Source organism: Centroberyx gerrardi, chromosome 12, assembly GCF_048128805.1.
Source record: "Centroberyx gerrardi isolate f3 chromosome 12, fCenGer3.hap1.cur.20231027, whole genome shotgun sequence".
Lineage (NCBI taxonomy): Eukaryota > Metazoa > Chordata > Actinopteri > Beryciformes > Berycidae > Centroberyx > Centroberyx gerrardi.
The window spans coordinates 28,032,310-28,054,630 of NC_136008.1; the positions used below are offsets into that span (position 1 = coordinate 28,032,310).

At 41.1% G+C, this 22,321-nt stretch overlaps 2 protein-coding genes across 3 annotated transcripts in view; both read left to right on the forward strand.

Moving 5' to 3' along the window:
• The first annotated feature begins 963 nt into the window (after positions 1-963).
• On the forward strand, positions 964-16,367 carry LOC139922568 (tumor necrosis factor receptor superfamily member 6B-like). 2 transcript variants are annotated; one of them, XM_071913093.2, is made up of 5 exons: positions 964-1,016; positions 1,793-2,183; positions 2,268-2,450; positions 2,807-2,894; positions 16,130-16,367. In XM_071913093.2, the coding sequence occupies exons 1-5, from the start codon at positions 999-1,001 to the stop codon at positions 16,350-16,352; spliced, it is 903 nt and encodes a 300-aa protein (XP_071769194.1). In that variant the 5' UTR covers positions 964-998; the 3' UTR covers positions 16,353-16,367. The 2 variants fall into 2 exon arrangements, with proteins under 2 accessions (XP_071769194.1, XP_071769193.1); XM_071913092.2 differs by lacking the exon at positions 16,130-16,367 and adding an exon at positions 3,013-3,962.
• Positions 16,368-20,211: 3,844 nt separating this feature from the next.
• The window catches only part of LOC139922562 (F-actin-uncapping protein LRRC16A-like), a 102,386-nt gene continuing 100,276 nt past the window's right edge, over positions 20,212-22,321 (forward strand). Inside the window, exon 1 of the mRNA XM_071913085.2 lies at positions 20,212-20,281. Coding sequence (XP_071769186.2) covers positions 20,242-20,281 — 40 coding nt within the window. The 5' untranslated portion in view covers positions 20,212-20,241. The remainder of the gene's footprint in view (positions 20,282-22,321) is intronic.

The window sequence follows — 22,321 nt, forward strand, 5'->3', positions numbered from 1 at the left end:
AAATTTAGGTTTTAGGACTTTTAGGTACTGCAAAAATAGACATTTTCGTAAAGTAAAATGCATTTCTATGTCTTTCAATTGCTTGGGATGAATTGACTGCAAGTTCAACTTTCATGTATAGTACCTAAAATCCTGTACCTCCATTAAACATGTTAGGTTTTAAATTCTAATAGTTGGTAACACTTTACAATAAGGGTACATTAATTAAGGGTTAGTTAATGCTTAATAAACATTAACTAACTCTTAATTAACAGTTAACTAATGTGTCTGGTAATCATTTACTAATGGTGTTCATGTTAACTAAGGTATTAATTTATACATTATTTAATAGTCATCTTTATAAACTTAAATAATGTATAAATTAATACCTTAGTTAACATGAACACCATTAGTAAATTATTACCAGACACATTAGTTAACTGTTAATTAAGGGTTAGTTAATGATTAACTAACCCTTAATTAATGTACCCTTATTGTAAAGTGTTACCATATAGCTTAATGTACAGTATATCCATCAAAGTTTCTTTCAACCATCTCAGACAATGCAATCACAGGGCTGCAATTACATTGATTTTAAGACCTAGAAACTCAAAAATTATTTGTTTGTTTCTGGGAATTTCTAGGAAATGTCTGCTGTTGTGTAATATCCTACAACTCAACCATCTATTTGAATTCCCGTTGAAATGGGAGTTCATAATCAAAAAGAAACAAAAAGAAAAATATCTAAAGGGAAATACGTATACTAACATAGAATTAACATGGCAATGGTTTTGGGTCTAAAGCTTTATCAGCTTCATTTTTTCATGTCCAAGTTTCAGCTTGATTCTAGTTACCACAGGTGGAAGTTTTTTGACCTTTTTTTTTTTTTTAGAGGTTTATGACACATTGTATAGTCAACAAGCCTGCACATGCAAGCGCCCACACACAGAACTTCCTCACAGAACAGTATAAAATGAACCGTGTCCCAGCATCAAACCATCTTCCACACAGGTGAAGACATGCACAACATCAGCATGGTAAGTCTTCTGTACAGGACACTTTTCTTTGTATGCTTAACATCCTGAATGTAGAAAAGAGAGAGATATGTGAGGCTCAGTGATGCTTTAGATGATGTTTAATGGGGATAATGATGAAATACATATTTTGGCAAGTCATAAACATATACTACAGATATTGGTGAATGTATGACAATGAATGAATGAACCATAAACATATACGAAATTTCCTTGCCTGACCATCAGCCCTATTTTGCTGTTTGCCATGACTTCATAAAATACTCCTATAGGTTCTTCTAGTGTGTCTGTGGTACTAATTAGTGAGTTATACTGACCTTATGGAACTTCATAGCATTTTCATTCTTCTGTGGTATCACTATAATATTCCTATAGGGACTTCTAGTGTGTCTGTGGTGCTCAATAGTTTATAGTGATCTTATAGTACTTTTTGTATTTCCAATATCACTATAATATTCCTATAGTAGTAGTAGTAGTAGTAGTAGTAGTAGGCTAGTAGTAGCAGTTGTAGTAATGGCAGTAGTAGTAGTAATAGCAGCAGCAGTAGTAGTAGTAGTAGTAGTAGCAGTAGTAGCCTAGTAGTAGTTGTAGTAGGCCTAGTAGTAGTAGCAGTAGTAGTAGTAGTAGTAGTTCATTCATGATTGATTGATTGATTGGTTGGTTGGTTGGTTGGTGGGTGAGTGGAAGGATGGATAGGTAGATTGTTTTTGGTTACAGTGTCATACCAATTCTGGTGAAATGAGAACAGTAGGCCTAATCAGACTAAATTCCATCCTTAGCTGTTCTTACTGGTGCTGTTCCTGCTCATGGACCTCCTTCATGGCGCCGTGGTGGTGGAGACCACCCCGACCTACGAGCACCGGGACCCGGCATCCGGACAGCTTCTCACCTGCGCCAGGTGTCCGGCAGGCACACACATGGCCGCGCACTGCACCGCCACGACGCCCACCGAGTGTGTACCGTGCAAAGCCGACCACTTCACCGAGCTGTGGAACTACCTGCCCCGCTGCCTGTACTGCAACACCTTCTGCGGGGACAACCAGGAGGTGGAGACGGAGTGTTCGCCGGTCAGCAACCGGGTTTGCCGGTGCAAGGACGGCTACTACTCGGACGCCGACTTCTGTGTCAAACACTCGGAGTGCGGCCTCGGGCACGGCGTTAAAACGAAAGGTGAGTCGGGGCTCTCGAGAGGCACGGTAGCAGCTTGACACGTTGTTGTTAAAAAGTCGTAATGAACGCCGTTTCCTCTCGCAGGTACGTCGCGGACGAACACGGTGTGTGGAAAGTGTGCTGAGGGCTTCTTCTCCGACTCTTCCTCCGCGCTGGAGCCGTGCGTACAGCACCGGGAATGCAATTCGACCGGAGAGGTGGTCCTCCTCCGGGGCTCGAGCTTCCACGACGCCGTGTGTGGCACCTGCGAGGAGCTTACAGATGGAGGTATTGTAGCCCACTCTCTGTCTGTGTATCGACTTTTAAAAGTATTGGGGTTGATTTGACCTGTCACACACTCAACTAGAGCTTTTACAGATCCCAATAACTATAACACCTTTAATTTAGATGAGATTTAATACAAGCATAGGCTACTGTAGATTCATTTTGAGAGTGAGCAAGAGAGGACAAAGCAAGGCAGCTTATGCAGGAGCCTCCCCTAAGGTGTGAAGAAGAAAAGAAACACATGATTAATGATAGCTGCATATGAATATGTCTCTGGTCACACACATGCACACCTATTTCTCCAACAGCATGATAAAATATTAGGACTCCGAAGTCACGTTGTTTGCTCCTTTCCTCAGGTGATGTGAAGGTGCTCAGGACATTCCTCCCAGGATTCTTTGCTCTTCACAAGATGCGTGCGGCGAAAATGAAGAAATTTGTCACCAGGTAGGCTCAGTTTCTGACATATCCATCCATCTGGGGTCACCTCTTCCCTCCCTTCCTCTTCTTACCTTCCTCTCCTCCGCCTCTCCATTCATAAATACACATCATCTTCCTCCACCAGGTACATCCAGACGGCAGGAGAGGGGAGGCACCCCGGCGGCGCGGCTCTGCCCGGACAGAGAGGCTCCTTCCTGGGTCAGATCAGAGCGTGGCTGGCCCAGGCTCCGGGGGACCAGCTGAGGAGACTCCCGCAGATGCTGAAGGCCTCACAGCTCAACTGCCTGGCAGACAAACTGGAGAGAAGACTCGGGGAGATTCAGCAACACGCCCCGCAGTGTAACCCCAAAGGAAGCGGTGTCGTCCAAGTGGTGTCTATGTAGGAATATGGAGTATAGCCTACCTCTCTTTCTCAATATTTACAGTATAGTCATCTCTTATAGCTGTGATACACATGGCAGCTTTTGACATTGTTTCTTCAATCACATAGGAAGACACTGTTGACAAGAACCACTTGAATAAGTTTCATACCATATTTTTCATTTTGTTGCCTGTTGCCTATATGCATTGACCCAAAAGTTTGCCTAATGTATTACCATCCTTATGACCACTATGCCACTGCCGAATGGTAATGACACATGGGCAACTTTTACAGGCAATGGTGATGGACAATATAACTTGAGTTAATTAGTCAATGTAGATAACAAATGTGTGTTTTAATGACCAAAATATGCTGAAAAATACTGCTAGTTATGAATGCGGGCAAAACTGCCCATCTATATTGCCTCAAAATGTTGTTTGTGTATCTTCCAGAGGTGTAAGTTACATTAGATTTATACAAAACTGTAGCAGGAGGAAAAAAAATGTGACTTTAATAGCTCAAACCTGGGAAAGACCTTTGATAGTTTCTGCTAAACAAGTAATTGTGAAGTGAATAAATATGTCGGCATTGTTTACCCGAATGTAACATGTACTTACACATGATGGTAGATGGTAGATATGGAGATATGGAGAATCAGCTGTAACTAAAATGAATGTTATTCCTGAGAATAAATGAAGTTCTGACAAACTGAATTATGTGAAACAGATTTTTTTTTCCAATGAATATGAATGAGTTACTTTGTGGATTCATGAAGTGCTTCGCATCTAAAAATCTCTTATCACAAGCAAAAGAGTCGTGACTAAGAAGGTGCTGGCCTGCCTGCAATTTCACAACACCACCACTAGATGACGCACTCGTCCCTCTAAATCCTCCAGTCACAGCATACTGCAAAAACATCTTGACAGTTGATATACAGTTTTTTACAATTGCTTGCACACCTTTTCTGAAACTAATAGCAGCAATAGCAACTAATAGCAGCAGCAGCAGTAGTAGTAGTAGTAGTAGTAGTAGTAGTAACAGCATATAATACTAATTTTAATATATTTGGAGAGCACGGAACTTTCGATTCATGGTTAATGGCTGAACTGTCCCCAGTAAAGAAAAGAAAAAGAGAACAAGAAAACAGCGCAGAAAAAGCAAGAAAGGTTAAAAGACACTAAGAGCTGGACGACAGAGAAATCGACAAAATTGAAGAAGACAGACATGAAATAAACACCAAACGGAACACGGTATGGGCTATGGCAGTGTTTAAAGACTGGTTGACCAGCTGGTTTGATGGGTCATCATCGTTTTCACTACAGAGTTTACGTTATGGACGCAGTTCCAACCGTAGAATCCAAGGGACTATTTTTTGTAGCGGAAACAATAAAATCATTTTTAAATCAATAAAATCATTTTTAAATCAATATTTTGTGTCAAATTATTGCTTTCTTTAGTAAGTAGCCGTGTAATAAGGTGATTCAAGACCCCCTAATGACCCGCTCGCTGTATATTATCCCTTACATAATAGGCTATATTTAAAATTTTTACAGATTATTTCATGCTCCACCCTTGTGTGGCTTTAACCCACAAACAAACAAACAGACTCTTAATAACAAGGCAATTTCAAAATCTGTGCTTTTATAAACAGTACTTTCCATCAGCACAAAAAGGCCGCAGCTTGAGCCATCCTGCTGTTCAGCAACTGGGACTTTCTGTAGGGTCCATCCATCCAGACACTCCTCTGTTGAGGCGCCTCGCTCCTTCATGAAGTTTCTAATTCATAATTAAAAAGACTAACATAAGTGAAACATGTCATTGGCTTTACTGATTTTACACTATCAATAGGAGTAAATATACCTCCAGTGCAAGAAGAACCGCCGCTCTCTTGCAGAACTTGGCAAGGAGTCCATGATGTAGACCTGTCGCGATTCCACATTTGCAGCAACAAGGAACCAGTGTCCATGTCTGCACACTGGCAGGAAAATCCAGTGATACTCCTCAAAACGCACCTATTCACTCAAACAAAAATTTGTCTTAATAACAGCACAACAATAAGAACATTAAGGTCTGCATTGTTGATGACTGTAAACTTATTTTGTTTACCTTTTTGTAATCCCAGACAGTGTACTTAGACTTGTTCCAAAAATTCACAATGGCACACTGAATAACATACACTTGCTTGGTGGATTCTTGTGCCAGGCATGTATTATCGACATGTGATACAAAAAAACCCCTCATATACAATTTCATCAGTATTTAATTGTAGCTTGGCTGTTGCTATCATGCTAAGTACAACAGATACCAGCAAGCTATATAATCTGACTCACGCTGAAGACCACAAGTAATGGGTAAAAAGGTTGAATATTTTGAAACGAACCATTCATGCAAGGTACAGTGACACTGCTTTACAATTAAATGTGTGATAAATACCATTTGATTGCAATAACAAAACTAAAACAAATTTTGTACTCACATTATCATTGAGCCATGCTCCTGGTTGGAGGGACTTGAGGTCATCTTCGTGTAGAGTGATTCCTCCAGCACTAAAGCCAGCACAAGGTGATGGTATCTCTGTAGATTCAGTGGGCACAAGGAAAGGAAGCAATGCGTCCACCTCGGGGGGGTCATCACAATGAGGTCTCTTGGCTGGAATAATCAGATTGATAATATTTACTTAAAACATCCTGCATTCCAGTGCTCATTGGATATATCGTATTTACGGTATTTGGGAAATAAAGATGATTCCCGAGTTTCTGAGTTGGTAAACCATTCCTTCCTTCATAATGACCAGTTTAATGTAACGTTGAGTTTTATTTGGTAGTTAAACAATCGGAAGAAAATGGTAAAGTTAGGCTGTTTATTCAGTTAACACAAAGTTGCTGTGCACCAAGTGTTTTCTGAATTTCATAATGCACAGAACACTACCTTGTTTGTAGTGTCCATGTCTGCTAGCTTTTGGCAAGGATATTGACATGTGGTTCAGCCTATGGTAATGAATCTGATGCTATTTTCAATCAAAAGCGCTGGAAAGCAATCATGTGGTAAATAGCATTTGCCATGTCGGAAGTTCTGAGCTTCTGACGTGCACTGGAATGCAGAGAGAGATATTCAGTTTTCTGGGTCTAAACTATTGTTATGCAATGTGAACTAAGTTACATTTTGCATTCATAATAGATTGTTATTTCTGTTCACCTTTTTTTTTAAAAAGTGAAGTTTCTCTGTCTCTTTGGTCTTCCTCGTCTGTTCTTCACTGGTGTGATTTTGAGTGTCACCTTCATGTCATCAGCATCATTCATTAAAGAAAGGCCCTCTTGCCTCTTTGGCTCACTTTCTGTCCCGGTGCATTCATTTGTCACCATCATGACATCATCAACAACTATATGTGCAGCATCTCTCTCCGACTCCAACCTCTCCAGGCTAGTTGTTTCAGACATTTGGTCAATTTCAAGTAATGCCACCTTCCTGTTTTGCTTCCAACTGTGCAGCAGTTGTTTCAGAATCTGGAACCTTTCCTCATATTCTTTACCCCCTGAGCTTGCTATCAGAGTTGCTACCTCAATGGCCACAGGACGGACTGCATTAAATTGGTCATTCCCACTGAGCTTCCCACCGTGTTCAGGTGGCTTCAGTGTGGTTTGAAGGGAATCTGAAAGGTGATTTCCAACCTCCACTTCAGGTTGGCTGCCAACTCTATGCCATCTTGGATGAAACAGTGATGGGTCATTAAGGGACACATTTTCATTAGAGATGGGACCGATCCGATCCAATATCGGTATCGGGTGCCGATACTGATGTAATTCACTCATCGGATCTCGGACTGACGTCGCCGATCCACGTACCGATCCAGATTCCATTCCATAGCTTGCGCTGGACCATGAACCCGCCGTAACATAACATGAGACAGTGCTAGTAAGTAGTAGTAGTAGTGAGCTAGTAACGTTAGCAGTTGGCTAACTCAACAACATGTCCTTAGTTTGGAGATATTTTAGTCTTCAATTACATCTTGCCGGCATAGAGGTGTCCGTGTTGCTGTGTTATCGCTGCGTTTGCTCTCTCTCTCTCTCGCTCTCCCTCTCTCTGTTTGTGATGTCGGAGGCCACCGATAGTAGTATTGGTAGAGTTAATACATAGCGACACAGTCGTAGTTTTACGCATTTACACAAAACATTTCAGTGAAAATAAAAAGACAAGAGACGTATAGTCTTGGCAATTAAATGTATATTTATTAATGTACTTTTCACAAATGAATTGTTTGTCACCTGTCTTCTGTGCTGCACTGGACGATCCTCTGTTTTAAGGCCCTGACACACCAGGCCGACGGTCGGCCGTCGGCCAATGTCGGGCCGTCGGTAAGCGTCTGTGTCCCTAGTTTTTGCGGTGTGTCCCGCAACGTTGGCACTAGTCGGACCCTGTCGGCGGCTTTTCGGCCGATTGAGCGTGTTGAATCGGCGGCGGAGCCCGTCGGTGAGAGAGATCACTCTGATTGGTAGTTCGTGTTTTGCCTCTGGATGATTGGACTGATAAATTCCTTCAACATGTGGAACTGAACAGGAAAGAGCCGAGCAAAATCGGAGGTTTCATTTATCTCCAGCTCTCGACACAGGTTCGGGAAAGCCCCTTGAGCCTGTCGCTGGAGTATCCATGATTTCACCCATTTAGTGCGGTTTCTCCTTATTTTTCGCCTCCGCCTCTTCCTTTCTTCTTCCACAACCAAAAGGCCAAGGGCTGACAACACCAGTGCCATTTGCAACTTCTTATCAGACATATGGTATGGAGAGTTATTTCCCCTCACGCAGGCGCAGAACGTACGTGCTAGTTGGCCGTTGGCTGTAGTCTTTGCGGTGTGTTCAAGTGCAACTTTTTGGACCAGACACAGGCGACGTGAGGCGACGCAACAGTCAGGCCTTTAGACCCGGAAAACCCGAGGCAGAGCGTTCCACTTCCTTTTCTGGAGGGGGTTTCCGGGGGATCGGACCAAGTGTGGTAAAGTGGCAGGGGTGTTTAATTGTGGGTTTGTTGAAAAGTTATTTTAATACTTTTGAGTGGATCAATTGTTTTGGAAATGTCTAATGACCTTTATTAATTATTGAATTTAATATTGTGGAATATTATGAACCAGGTAACTAATGCTATGAGATAATTGATTACCAAATACTAATTGATGTCTCTTAGTAGGAGCCAGCTACTATATAAAGGTGGAGGCTGGAGCTCCTTGGGAGAGTATAGCAGACCTTGCTGGCAGAGGCAGGCCAGATCACTGTCATCTGCAGAGGGCCCTAATCTAAAGGAGCATTGCCTATAGTGCAGATTTGATTTATAAGTATATCCTTTTTTGCCTTGTATATTTTTCTTCGTTTTGTCTACTTTTTGCAAGTTGTATTTTTTCCTTTTTTCATCAATTGGCCAAATTTGTATCTGTATATTCAAGAAAAAAGAGCTCTGGTATCGGAATCAGTATCAGTATTGGCAGATATCTAAATTCAGGTATCGGAATCGGATTGGAACTGAAAAAAAGTGGATCGGTGCATCTCTAATTTTCATATTTCCGGCAGGAAATAATGTGGGCACATGGAAGACCAACTGACACTGACAATTTACAAGAGCATCCTTTCATGTCTTTGTCCACAGTGTATGTCTTCTGTCTACTCTGACCTCTCCAGTAAACACTGTAGTCTTTGTCATTCTTTCTGATGCTGATTTGACTGCTGTCTGATTTTTGTAGCTCTTCAGCTACTATTTTGAAACCTCTGTCAGTAAGGATTTTGGATAAATCCATTGCCATCTGGCTGTCACAGCGAGTGTCCAAAAACTGATACATGGACATTGTTGAATCCTGGAAACTCTTCTCACATTCTTGCCTGTCTATGAATCTGATCAGTTCAATAAGGCTTTCAGACACTGAAAGATTTGGTTCAAGAAACATTTTCAGTTTTTGGAAATGGCTTTCGATCCTGTTATTTGTGTTATTTCCCATGGTGGGCAAGTCCTTTCTAAAGACATGAGCCCACATTTCTCTTTGGGCATCTCCCAGTTGGTCAGAAAATATTCCACAAATTTCCACACATTTTGATGTTCCGCCAGCTTGGACTTCTTTGTTTGAACAAAGAGCAGACCTTAGAAAGATACTGTTCAGTCTCATGCCGTAAGAATGCATATGCAACATGTTCAACTGTACCATGTTCATTTTCCACTGCTAAACATTGGAGGACATAACCTTGTCTGCTTGTTTTGTATGTAGAGTCTACAAATACAATGTCAGGGTTCCTCTCAACTGCGCGACACATTTCCGGGGACTGAATAAACAGCATTTGGAAATGTCCTGAATCGTCGGCCACTATTTCTGCTGTGTATCCTTTTTCTTTCAAGTTTTTGACAATATTCACCATCATTTCAGCTTCACTTTGGTCATTTCGTGCACTTTTTTTAACTTGCTGTTTGATGTTGTGTATGTCTTTAAGCTTGAGGTGCTTTCCATGACTATGTTTGACAAAGCTCTTCAGGGTGGATGAACTGACCTATATATACAGTACATGTAACAAAATTGTAAAAAAATTTATATCATAATATTTTCTTTCTAGTCTCAAAAAATGTACTTGTGTTACCTAACTCACCGTCAACTGTACCAGCCTTTCAATTTCTGCTCTTTCCTCTGCATTTGGGCGCCTGTTTTTTGGATATTTGTGAAAAAGCAGATGAGATATAGGATGGTTGTGTTCATCTGCCACTCTTGTGACACGGAGTTTCCCCTCCTTCTGGTCATATCGAAGCTGAATGGCCATGGAACACCCCATCCGCAGATAATGCTGGAATGGCCTCACGTTTGCCTATAGTCAAATAACACAGACATGAGACACTTCAAAATAGTGTACTATCTTTAATTGACCTATCATGTTTAGCTAATTCTAATTCTGTTAAAACCTCAACAATTTGATAGTCATGTTGAATTAAGGTAGGTTGAATTAAGATGAGTCTCAGAGGACACAGTCTCCTAAAATTCAAAACCATTGTTTTTGTTTGGTTTTACTTACTTTTACTCTCTCTCTTTGTCCCAAAGTGAACACAGGAATATGTTATTCTGGAGTAAACAATCCTGTCTTGGAGTTCTTTGTTGCTGTCAATAAGCTTTTATGATCTGATACATGAATTGGATGATATCCGTCTTTGCTCCAAACGTCAATGGCCTTCTCTGCCTCGGCAAAACTGTTAAAAGTTTGGCCTTTCTTTATACTGTCTGTCTTGTCTGCCTAATAAGGTGATAATAACAGGTGGGATATGAATTAAAAAGGTTACTTAGACACTTGATGAAATAAAAAGTAAAGTCCCATTGGTGTACTTACCACTGATTGTCTTTGAAGTATTGTTTTCTTCATTTTTTATCTGAAACACAAAATTGAGCATCATACTTATATGTATGTCTGTCCCCATCTAACGTTAGTGGACACATTTGTTACTACAGTCTAAAATTGAAGTTAAACCATTTAGCATTTTGCCCTATTTTTGGTCGTTAAAAACTTAATAGAGCTATATGGCAACACAGCAGAGTATTTCAACTAACTGTAGGAGATGTGAAAGTTTCACATTTTGCCCAAGCATGTTCAGCGGTAGCCAGTTAACTAGCTAGTGCTAATGCTAGTTAGCAGAATTACTGTATGCCTTAATCATTGCTGGCTAGCTAACTATTGCTAAATTAAGTAGCATATTCAACTTGGCTAACTAATGTCTAGCTAGCATTAGCTAAACTAGCTGCGCATAGCTAACCATAGAAGTCTGCACATTGGACCATTTTAGTTTGAATTATGCAAACAGCGAGAAAACATAACGTTGTTGGAAATGGTATATTTTGTGATTAATGTAGCCTACCTTTTATATTTGTATCCCCCTTTGGCACCTTCAGCCGTTGAGGCATGCGCGCTGTCGCTGCCCGATCTAAGTAGGTAGGACACCAGAGATCAGATAGCTGTCTCTGTGTTTGCCTGCTTGTATTAATAGGGTGTAAATAGCCGAATAGCTGCCATGTGGCTATTCTCACCCGGGTGCAAATAGACACTCCATTAAAAAAAACAGTTAAAAACACGTCAAAGAGCCATGCCATTGCTCTGGGCAGCATATTTCATCATCACGATGCACCGGGCCAGCTGACTTTTTCCTCAAACAACTTAATAAACCGGCTGTAAAGACGTTTGCAATCTCAGGAAAGTAGTTCCGTAGCACCGAAAATAGTCCCTGGCGTAATGAAGAATTTGGCTCATTTGAATTTGATTTGGCAATAACTACAACAGCCTGACTTTTCATGGTAACAATTAGCGATTTTTAAACTTGAAACTATGTCTTTGTGAGCTGTATTTCAAGGTTTTTAGCTTACAATTGGAGCCAATGACTTGCGGGTTGACAGCTAAAAATGGTACATGGGAAGTCAGAAAGTAATGGGAGTAGAGCAAACGCATTGTTGATTTTGTTATTTTCATAGGATTTGTTGACGGTAAGCAATGCATTAAAAAACACCAGCCTTATCCTTTAAAAGTACTGCATGGATAGTGTTGGGGTTGATTTGAGCAGCCACACACTCAACTTGAACTTTTACAGCAGAATTTGAGCCTCCACCAGGTAATTTTGGTGAAAGGATAGCAAACTCCTCACCTTGGTTAGATTAGATTAAATACACGCATACTGTAGATTCATTTTGAGAGTGAGCAAGAGAGGAGACAACCCCAAGGCAGTTTATGCAGGAGCCTCCCCTAAGGTGTGACGAAGAATAGAAACACATGATTAATGACAGTTGCATATGAATATGTCTCTGGTCACACACACACACACGTGTCACCAAGGGGGGGGCGACCAATCAGGCCCCACCAACACAATTCCCAGCTACACAGCACAACACAACACAGTAGTCAATTTCACAGGACTGTTCTTTATTAAACTGAATTCATACATTTTCACACAACAAAAAGATAGGTTCAGGCTGGGGGGGAGCCTTAGAATGTGTGTAGCCTACCTTCGTATCAATCGTTTTACTCATTTAAGTGCAATAAATAAAAAAGCGATTTTACTGCTTTTGCATTTGAGTTGACACCACGGAAAAGGAAAGAGCGATCTGCATTTTTCGTTTTTGCTCTTAGTTTGTCGATACAGAAAGGGAGAAGTGTTGCGGAGGTGTGGACAGGACCAATCTGACATCCAGACAGGATGGAGCTCCATTTCAGAGTACAAGCCTTAGGCCCAATCCCAATGTCCGCACTCACAGACTCACGGACTTTGACGCGCGTTCCTGACAAGTCCGCGAGAGTTCAGGGCTGTCCCACTGTAAGTGCGCGAGGGCTCACTGGCGGACTTTATGAGCCCTTTATGCAGACTTTCAGCAAGTCCGCATTTCTGTAGACTTGAGGGAATTACCCACAGTTCATAGCGTTTGTGAGGTTAATATTCATGTATGTGGAAAATATCAGCCAAATACACCCGATACAAAAGAAAAAAAAAACATAATTAAGGAAAAATAACCACAAAAAAACAAGAACTTAGAGAGAAACGGAAATTACAGGGGTTACACTACATGCAAGATACAGTTAAAAGAGAAAACATTGCAACATTAAAACAGAACAAACATTTCATTTCAGAAAAAAAGATACGTTTTCCTAAACGTTTAAGAAGAATGTTAGATGCCGCTAATGTAATATAGCCTTTTGCTTTCTTATGTGCTTATTTGTGCTCATTAAGCTTTCTTAAAAGTACATTTTGTTTACAATGTACCTCCTACTTTTTTATCTTTTTTTTTTTTTTGACATATTTTTCATGTTGTCTGGTAGAATGAAGTGTATTTTCTATAAACTGTGCAATGTTGCAAAACATACGTAGGCCTATTTAACATTATTCATCAATATTTTTTTCATTTTAGCTTAATAATGCTGTTTAGACAAAAGCGCAAACAAAGAGTAAATTACAAATTGATTAATTGATGGGAGATAGTAACGTCTGACGTCGTCAAGGCAACACGTGATGCCACAAAGTGCTGTCCCATTCCTCCTATAGCATTTCGAGCCCTCATGACTTCTCGCACTCAGGCACTACAGCTGCGCACACAGGTGACGTCTATTAAGTCTGTGAGGGCTCAGGGCTCAGTCCGTGGGGGGGACATTGGGATTGGGCCTTAGTGTTTGTCCGTTTGAACCAAACGGTAATCTTTCTTCCTGTCCGAACAGAGCATGGCAAAGACGAGGGAGGCAATTAAATCTGTCGGCACGTAGGTTTGAATAACATCAAAGTTATACTAAAAAGTGTTTTAAGTTTCACAGCTTGCTTTTTAACGTAAATGTAAAATGTAGTCTACTTGGGAGACCATGGTTAAATCAGAATAAAATTGTTTTTGTTTTGTTTGTTTTCTGTCCTTTATTTTTTTATTTCTCTAGTGCTGTGAAAACAATTCAGCCTCATAACTGGCTCATAATCATGTGCACTTGGATGTGTCCCCTGACTCCCCTCCAGTTTATTAAGTGGATTATTTGTTATTTTACCACAGTATGTCAGACTGAATCAGTTCAGATGTGCATTTACTGACCTAGAGCCTCAACAAACAGTTCTATTCCCATTCATTCACGTTTTACACTTGTGATTACAGTACAATAAACAGGAACAGGCTGAAGTTTTCTAATGCTGCTTCAGCTGTGAGAGACTCAGCGGACCAGACAGAAACCGATTTTTTGTTGAATGGTTGATTTATTTTGTGTTATTTGTTAGGATTTTGCTCCTTTTTTTCCCCTCTTTGTGTATTTTGTTGGGCCATGATGGAAATCTAAAATCCCCCTTGGGATTAAAAAAAAGCTCTAGCACTGTCATGACTTCCTAAATCTTTACTTTATTTTTTTTATTCATTTCCTCTTTCCAGTAGACTGGATTGTTGCTGAGCCCTAGTGGCCATACAGCACCCAGTATACAGGCAAAGCAATGTAATTCCTTCTATAAAAGTGTGGAATTATTAAAGGGCCATATTATTTATGCCAATTAAAGTCAACAGTAGAGCCATGTGGGCCTAAATAGAAGAAAGATGTAGTCATGAGTCAAGGTCAGCTTGTGTGCTAGACAGTAAATTGTTTCAAGAATACAATCAAGTTTAAAAAATAACTCACACAGTACCATGGACACAGCCTTCAGTAAATGTACCTTATTAATTTGTATTAATGTCAGGGATCAATTTCTTATAAACAAAGATTTCTTACAAATAACAAAATGATAGTCCAACCACACAAAGCCAAGTCACTGGCTCAGTGTTTTAACTGGTAGATCTCTGCAAATAAAGACTAACATTCTGTAACAGATAAACAAGAGTAAAACAAAGTCTACCTAGTCCTATACATTACTGTTTAAACAGCTTGGTGTTCTCTGGTTTGTCCTGTTGACCTTGACTTGCGGTTTCCACTCAGTTTCTTGCCATGTCATCCTCATGTCATCCTCCAGAAAAGTGAAAATAAGATAGGCTAAATATTATTTTTACAGACCCCATCAACACCACAATTAAATTAATCTTCAATGTCCTACAAATGAAGACATCACTGATCATGGAGCTTCAATGTAATTTATTCAGTGTTTGTTAAAAATGATGTGAATCAAAGCCATTGTGGTCTTCATCCTAATCTATTCCAGTTTGTTGTGCTTGGCTTGCTCCTTGACGTCTGGTCGTAATATAACGACCACTAGCTTATAACGTAGCTTATTCAAACCGGTCAGACAAAAAAAAGTTAAGACAGAATGTAAGGCTTTTACTCTGAAGTGGAGCTCCGTCCTGTCCGGAAGTCATCTCATGTCCTGTTCACACCTCCACAGTGGGCTACTTACTTCTCTTCTGGACTGACAAACTAAAAGCAAAAAGGCAAATTACACATCGCTTTTTCCTTTTCTGTGGTGTCAACTCAAATGCAAAAGCAAAACGGCAGTAACCGCCCCACCCTTAGCATGTCAGTCCAAATGTCCCATGAGCGAGGCCCAACCAATAACCCGCATCCCCAGTTTACCATAAAGGAAATAAAATAAGTCTGTCGAGTCTCGGTCGGTCGCCACCCGGCCGAGACATAAAACAAAAAAACACTCTCTCTACCACTGGCAGTCTTTGTCCCAGCGTCTGTCTGGTCCAAGCCTCCATATGCCCCGAGCGCATGCACGTCCCCGCTCCCAGGTCCAATCTTCTGTGGACAGCGGCTGAGCGGTGCGTGCTCCGCCGGTGACAATGAGTCAGGAAACGACCATCCCTTTGTTGACGGATTAGAGAGCGTTGTTCCCGTCCCCGCTCCAAGAACTGCCTCTTTCTCTGACCCGATCTGCTGTCGTCCTTCCACCTGCCGCCTGCCCTCGCTCCCCACCACAGTCATAGAAAAAACCGGGTCTCGTTGCTCTCAGCCAATAGCTCTACTCCAGCTCGCTCTCATCTACTCATTAAAGTAAGGGAGAGAGCAAGAGATAGAAGGGAGAAAACCCACAGCAACCTCCAAACTCAGTCAGTCTCTGGGCAGAATATCAATTCTAATCTATAGCCTACATGGCTCAGTCCATATTCAAATTCACACTAAAATATCCACAGGAAAGACAGTTCATAACATACACACAGGTGACACATGCACACTCCAACAGCATGATAAAATACCAAGTTAGGACTCACGTTGTTTGCTCCTTTCCTCAGGTGATATGAAGGTGCTCAGGACATTCCTCCCGGGATTCTTTGCTCTTCACAAGACGCGTGCGGCGAAAATGAAGAAATTTGTCACCAGGTAGGCTCAGTTTCTGACACATCCATCCATCTGAGGTCACTTGCTCTCCTCCCCTTTCCCCTTCTAACTCTCCTCTTCCCTCCCTTCCTCTCCATTCATAAATACACATCATCTCCCTCCACCAGGTACATCCAGACGGCAGGAGAGGGGAGGCACCCCGGCGGCGCGGCTCTGCCCGGACAGAGAGGCCCCTTCCTGGGTCAGATCAGAGCGTGGCTGGCCCAGGCTCCGGGGGACCAGCTGAGGAGACTCCCGCAGATGCTGAAGGCCTCACAGCTCAACTGCCTGGCAGACAAACTGGAGAGAAGACTCGGGGAGATTCAGCAACACGCCCCGCAGTGTAACTAAATACCCCAACGTACCCTGAAGGAAGTGGTGTAGTCCAATTAGTGTGCATGTAGGAATATAGCCTACCTCTCTTTCTCAATATTTACAGTTATTAGTGGGGGGGCCAATGTTTTCCCATTGGTTCTGAATGTTAATTTTTGGTGACTACTTGAATTGCCTTTTGGGATGTTTTACCTTGTAGAAAAACCATGTCGCCATTTTTTCTAACTAGTTGCTTGTACTTTATTCGAATACTTAGTATTGTACCCCAAATTGGCATGTGGCACTGTAGTTGTGATACAAGAAACAAAAATGTTTTGAAAAGAAAACATACATAACCCTTTAGGTCACATTAAATTATGAATAATATTGTTTACAGGTATTATTTTTGAGTGAACAAGTAAACTAGATGAATTACAAAAGTTTTTTTTACATTTGTAGCATCTATTCCTGTACTAAATTTTAGGATTCTGAAAAAAGACTGTTTTGGTCATAATGAATATATACAATTGTGCAGAGTAATTGACCAAATATTGTTATATTATGTTTGCATAGTTCATGTGAAAACTATTACCATAAGGTTGTCCTATTTTTATTACGATCAATTAAGATTCAGACTTGCGTTGTACTCAAGTAATAATTGATTTCGGTAAATGCGTCACATGCTAATGAGTCATTCATGTTATATCTACACTGAACAAAAATATAAACGTAACACTTTTGTTTTTGCTCCCATTTTTCATGAGTTGAAATAAAAGATCTAATATGCACACAAAAGGCTTATTTCTCTCAAATTTTGTTCACAAATTTGTTTAAATCCGTGTTAGTGAGCACTTCTCCTTTGCCAAGATAATCCATCCACCTGACAGGTGTGGCATATCAAGATGCTGATTAAACAGCATGATTATTGCACAGGTGTGCCTTGGGCTGGTCACAATAAAAGGCCACTCTAAAATGTGCAGTTTTTATCACACAACACACAAGTTTTGAGGGAGCGTGTAATTGGCATGCTGACTGCACGAATGTCCACCAGAGCTCATGTTGCAGCATGATAATGCACGGCCCCATGTTGCAAGGATCTGTACACAATGCCTGGAAGCTGAAAACATCCCAGTTCTTGCATGGCCTGCATACTCACCAGACATGTGTGTACGACAGCGTGTTCCAATTCCTGCCAATATCCGACAACTGCGCACAGCCATTGAAGAGTGGACCAACACTCCACAGGCCACAATCAACAACCTGATCAACTCTATGCGAAGGAGATGTGTCGCACTGCATGAGGCAAATGGTGGTCACACCAGATACCTAGTCATGTGAGATCCATAGTTCAGTGCCTAATAAATGTCTTTTTTCAAGATAAAACTGCACATTTTAGAGTGGCCTTTTATTGTGACCAGCCCAAGGCACACCTGTGCAATAATCATGCTGTTTAATCAGCATCTTGATATGCCACACCTGTCAGGTGGATGGATTATCTTGGCAAAGGAGAAGTGCTCACTAACACGGATTTAAACAAATTTGTGAACAAAATTTGAGAGAAATAAGCCTTTTGTGTGCATAGAAAAAATCTTAGATCTTTTATTTCAACTCATGACAAATGGGAGCAAAACTACAATGAGAAATGACCTGGAAAAAAGAAAATCATGGACCTGAAAATGTATAAGTGCAATAAAAAGAAAGTTAAAGTATGCATTGTATCATTGTCATACTCTTTCAGTTTCACATGCTAGGTGCGAATCACGATAAAGGATTTATTTCGCGAAAACAACATTTCAGCTATGTCATTGGGTCAAGGTCACTGAAGGTTAATAGAAAAAATGGCAACATGTTTTTTACACTTCCTTACAACCCAAAGAATGCATTTATTATGGTTTCCAAAAATTAACACGCAAATCCAACAGGCAATTTAATGTGTTACATTGCCCCCCCCACTATATAGTCATCTCTCTTAGCTGTGATACACATGGCAACTTTTGACATTGTTGCTTTAATCACATAGGAAGACACTGTTGACAAGAACCACTTGAATATGTTTCATAACATATTTTCATGTTGTTGCCTGTTGATGGAACTGTTGCCTTTATACATTGACCCAAAAGTTTGCCTAGTGTGTTACCATTCTTATGACCACTATGCCACTGACACACAGGCAACTTTTACAGGCAGTGGTGATGGACAATATAACTTGAGCAGGGATATGTTGATTATCAAATGTAGATAAGAAATGTGTGTTTTAATGACCAAAATATGCTGATAAATACTGCTAATTATGATTGCAGGCAAGACTGCCCATGCATCTGTATTGCCTCAAAAAGTAGTTTGTGTATCTTCCAGAGGTGTACGTGTGACTTTAATAGCCCAAACCTGGGAAAGACGAAAGAAAATGAAAAAGAAAGAAAAAGTTTCTGCTAAACAAGTAATTGAGAAGTGAGCAAATATGTCAGCATTGTTTACCCAAATGTAACATGTATTATACATGATGGTAGATGGTAGATATGGAGATGTTATTCCTGAAAATAAATTAAGTTCTATCAGACTGAATTATGTGAAACTGATTTTTTTTGAGTTGCTGTCTGGATTCATGAGGTGCTTCTCATCTAAAAATCCCAAAACAGCACTGACTAAAAAGGTGGTGGCCTAGCTGCCCGCAATTTCACAAAACCACCACTAGATGTCGCCATCGTCTCTCTTAAATCTTCCAGTCACAGCAGACTGCAAAAACATCTTGACAGTTGATTTAATCATGTATTGAAAATGTATTATTTTAAAATGCAAGAAGACAAAACCATATCAGTGAAGTTAAATAAACTGACTTGTCTCAATAGCTTATAGTCCATCAAGTAAGATGTTAAAACGCTTTGAAACAAGTGTGATTACATCATGATATTTGCATATTTTTTCCCCAAAACAAAGCATATCACCTATTCATATATTTTCAGATCACCCTCCTTCCCGGGAGTCTCCTGTGTAACTCTTTTTAATAGGTTTAAATTGGACATATCGCCCCAAATGGGAAAAAAAAAATCATAAAAAAACACTGTAATATTCCTATAATGTTCTTACAAATACACAGTGTCTGTAATATTCTATAGTGAGTTTATAGTTATATTTTTGTACTTTATGGCATTTATAGTATCACTAAAGCCTAATATTCTCACAATATTTCTATAGGGACATGGGTATTTTTGTATCATTATAATATCAATATAGTTCTGCTGTTATTTTTATATACACCCAATAGGCCTACAATATAGAATCAGTATAGAAGAACTGTACTGCATTAGCATAACTGATAAGCACATGGGGTTGGTGGGACCCCTTGGGACCCCCTCACGGACCCCTGGCGGTCCCCGGACCCCAGTTTGAGCACCGCTGGTGTAGCCAGCCGGGCCCGGCAGCCTCCACCACCGCCGCCCCCCTCCTGCCACGCCACGCCGCTCCGGCATCGCATCGGCTCCCTGGCTGTCGCATCACCGAGCGGGGAGGGGCCCCGGTCTCCACTATTGGCTGCTATCACCGACAAGCTTTACGGTAGGGCAACTAGGGGGGGGAAGAGGATGAATGTGTACGGTGGTCTTTTTTTTTCCCCCGCACGAGTGCAGCGTCCAGCGGGCTTCAACATGATTTTAAGAGGATTCTAGCGGCGTTTTTTACCCTACAAAAACAACCGAGACCCGGACCGTTTGAACCGCAGAGAGATGCGCCCAGATAAACGTGGATACATTGTCCGGACACCGCGGGGAGAGAGGAGCATGTAACCGGGAGAAACGCACCGGCGGCGGCTGCGGCGGCACCTGACACTTCTCCCTCTCGCTCTCGCTCTCTGTTCCCTCTGTATTATTCGATGCGGTGACTGTGCTCTTCTCATTGTTTTGGATTATTATCTTCGTCTACACGCTCCGGCAAAATGAGCGAGGAAGTGTCAGACGTCCCCAAAGAGCTTCTGGGTAAGAATAGACGCGGCTCATTTGCAGCCCATGTGTCCCTACTGAAATTGTAATATTCCTATAATATTCCTTACATGGACTTGGAGTGTGTCTGTGGTTCTCAATGGCGAGTTTGCAGTCATCTTATAGTACTTTATGGCTGTATTGTACTTATTTATGATCTCCTATGGTATCACTATATCCCAGCAATATTCCTATAGGGACTTACAATTAGGCTGTGATATTTATATAGTATCCCTCTAGAAATGATTATAGCATTACTATAGCTCTTTTTCCTAAGGGTGGAATAGCCTGAATAGACAATGCTTTGGGTATAAATAGACTATTTCTCCAGACAGCTCGAGTGAGATTATTCATGTGGAAGATGCAGCAAAGCCAGAAGCGGTTCTATTGTTGGTGATCTTGATAAAATAAATAAATAAATCTGTGCCTGTAGTGTGAATGTTATGTGGGATTCAGTCAGTTTCTCTGTCAGACAGAAACAAATAGTTTAGATGTGAGCAGTCAGTGTGTCATCCCATTGCACTTACATGGTTTTTGTCCCACAGTCTGCCCCCATGCAGCCTTTGTAGACTGTATGGTCCTCATTCAAATCTCTAGCCGGGAGATGTCATATGCTCTCGTGTTTCTTTTGGCTTATTTGCCCTGATTGTAGACACAGCTTAGAGTCTAGAAACAGGTTATTTGGCTCTAGCTCGCGGTCTCTTTGTGTGGCAAAGTAGCTCAGCTTGTGACACCTCAGTGCAATATTGGACAAGAACAAGCAATTTCTCTCTCTCTCTCTCTCTCTCTCTCTCTCTCTCTCTCTCTCTCTCTCTCTCTCTCTCTCTCTCAGGCACACAGCAATCTTCTGGCTACACATCTTCCTGATAAGAGGCATAAAATGCATAGATGAGGCTCAGAGGCAAATTATCAATTCATTCACTCAGTCACTTATTCACTGAGCCATATAGTCGTGGTCATGCATTCACTCACTGAGTCACCAAACATTTCAGCCAGCCAGTCACTCGTTCACTCTATCAAACTGTTTTCATGTTATCATCTGTATCCTTATCATCTATAGCCATGCTCCTCACTCAACCCTTGTACTTTGGTTACTTATCAGATCAGTTTTTGGAATGCTTGGTTACAGTAAGGAAGGATCAGAAGTCAAGAGGACAGAAGTATGTTTCTGCGGGGATGTCAACCCCCTTGATATTAAAAAGTATCGTATCGTATTGTAACGTATCCTCCTTAATGTGGTGGACATTGTTGTCCATAACTTGGGAAACTGGCCATTCAGCTTTTTTCTGAAGTTTGCAGAATAAGTGGAAAATCTAGTCACCTACCTTCTAGTAAAAGCTTGGCGTACTAATGGTATAGATACACACAGGCCATCCTGCTAATCATGAGATACAGCCAGGGATTTGACGCTATGCTTATCTCACGATGCGTGATATGAGGTTCACGATTCAATACAACCATGATATGATGTAATAAATAAGAGTTCAATGACAACAGTCTGACTGTGCAGAATTCTGTTCATTTCTGAGCCACAAATCTTTCTAGCGATGACATTGGCTGCTAGAATGTAAACAAATGTTTGTGAAATTGTGACGGTCAAGCCGTCTCATTTGTGATTACTACAGCAGAATAAAATGGAGCTAATATTGCGATTCATTTTTCTGCCCCACGATACGTCACATTTTTGTATTGTGATACATTGAATTTCGATATATCCCTAGATACAGCAAACTCTCTAACAGTGCTACCAGTCTCATGTGCATTGGATGGGAATGTAAGAGCAGGTGACACGTGTATCCCACTAGTGTGTTTTTCTCAATGTGGATCGATGTCTGCCAAGGACGACAAGCTGCAGGGGAGATTTCTAATGATCCTACTTCCTCTCAGGCCTTCAATAAACAAGTTCTCTCACCTAAGCCCCACATCTTCATCCCCTCTCATGGGGGATTGTCCTGATTGTTTACCCACCAATCCACTAGTTAACTAAATTGCCCAACAACTACCCACTTTACATAAGGCATTTGGCATAGTTGATCA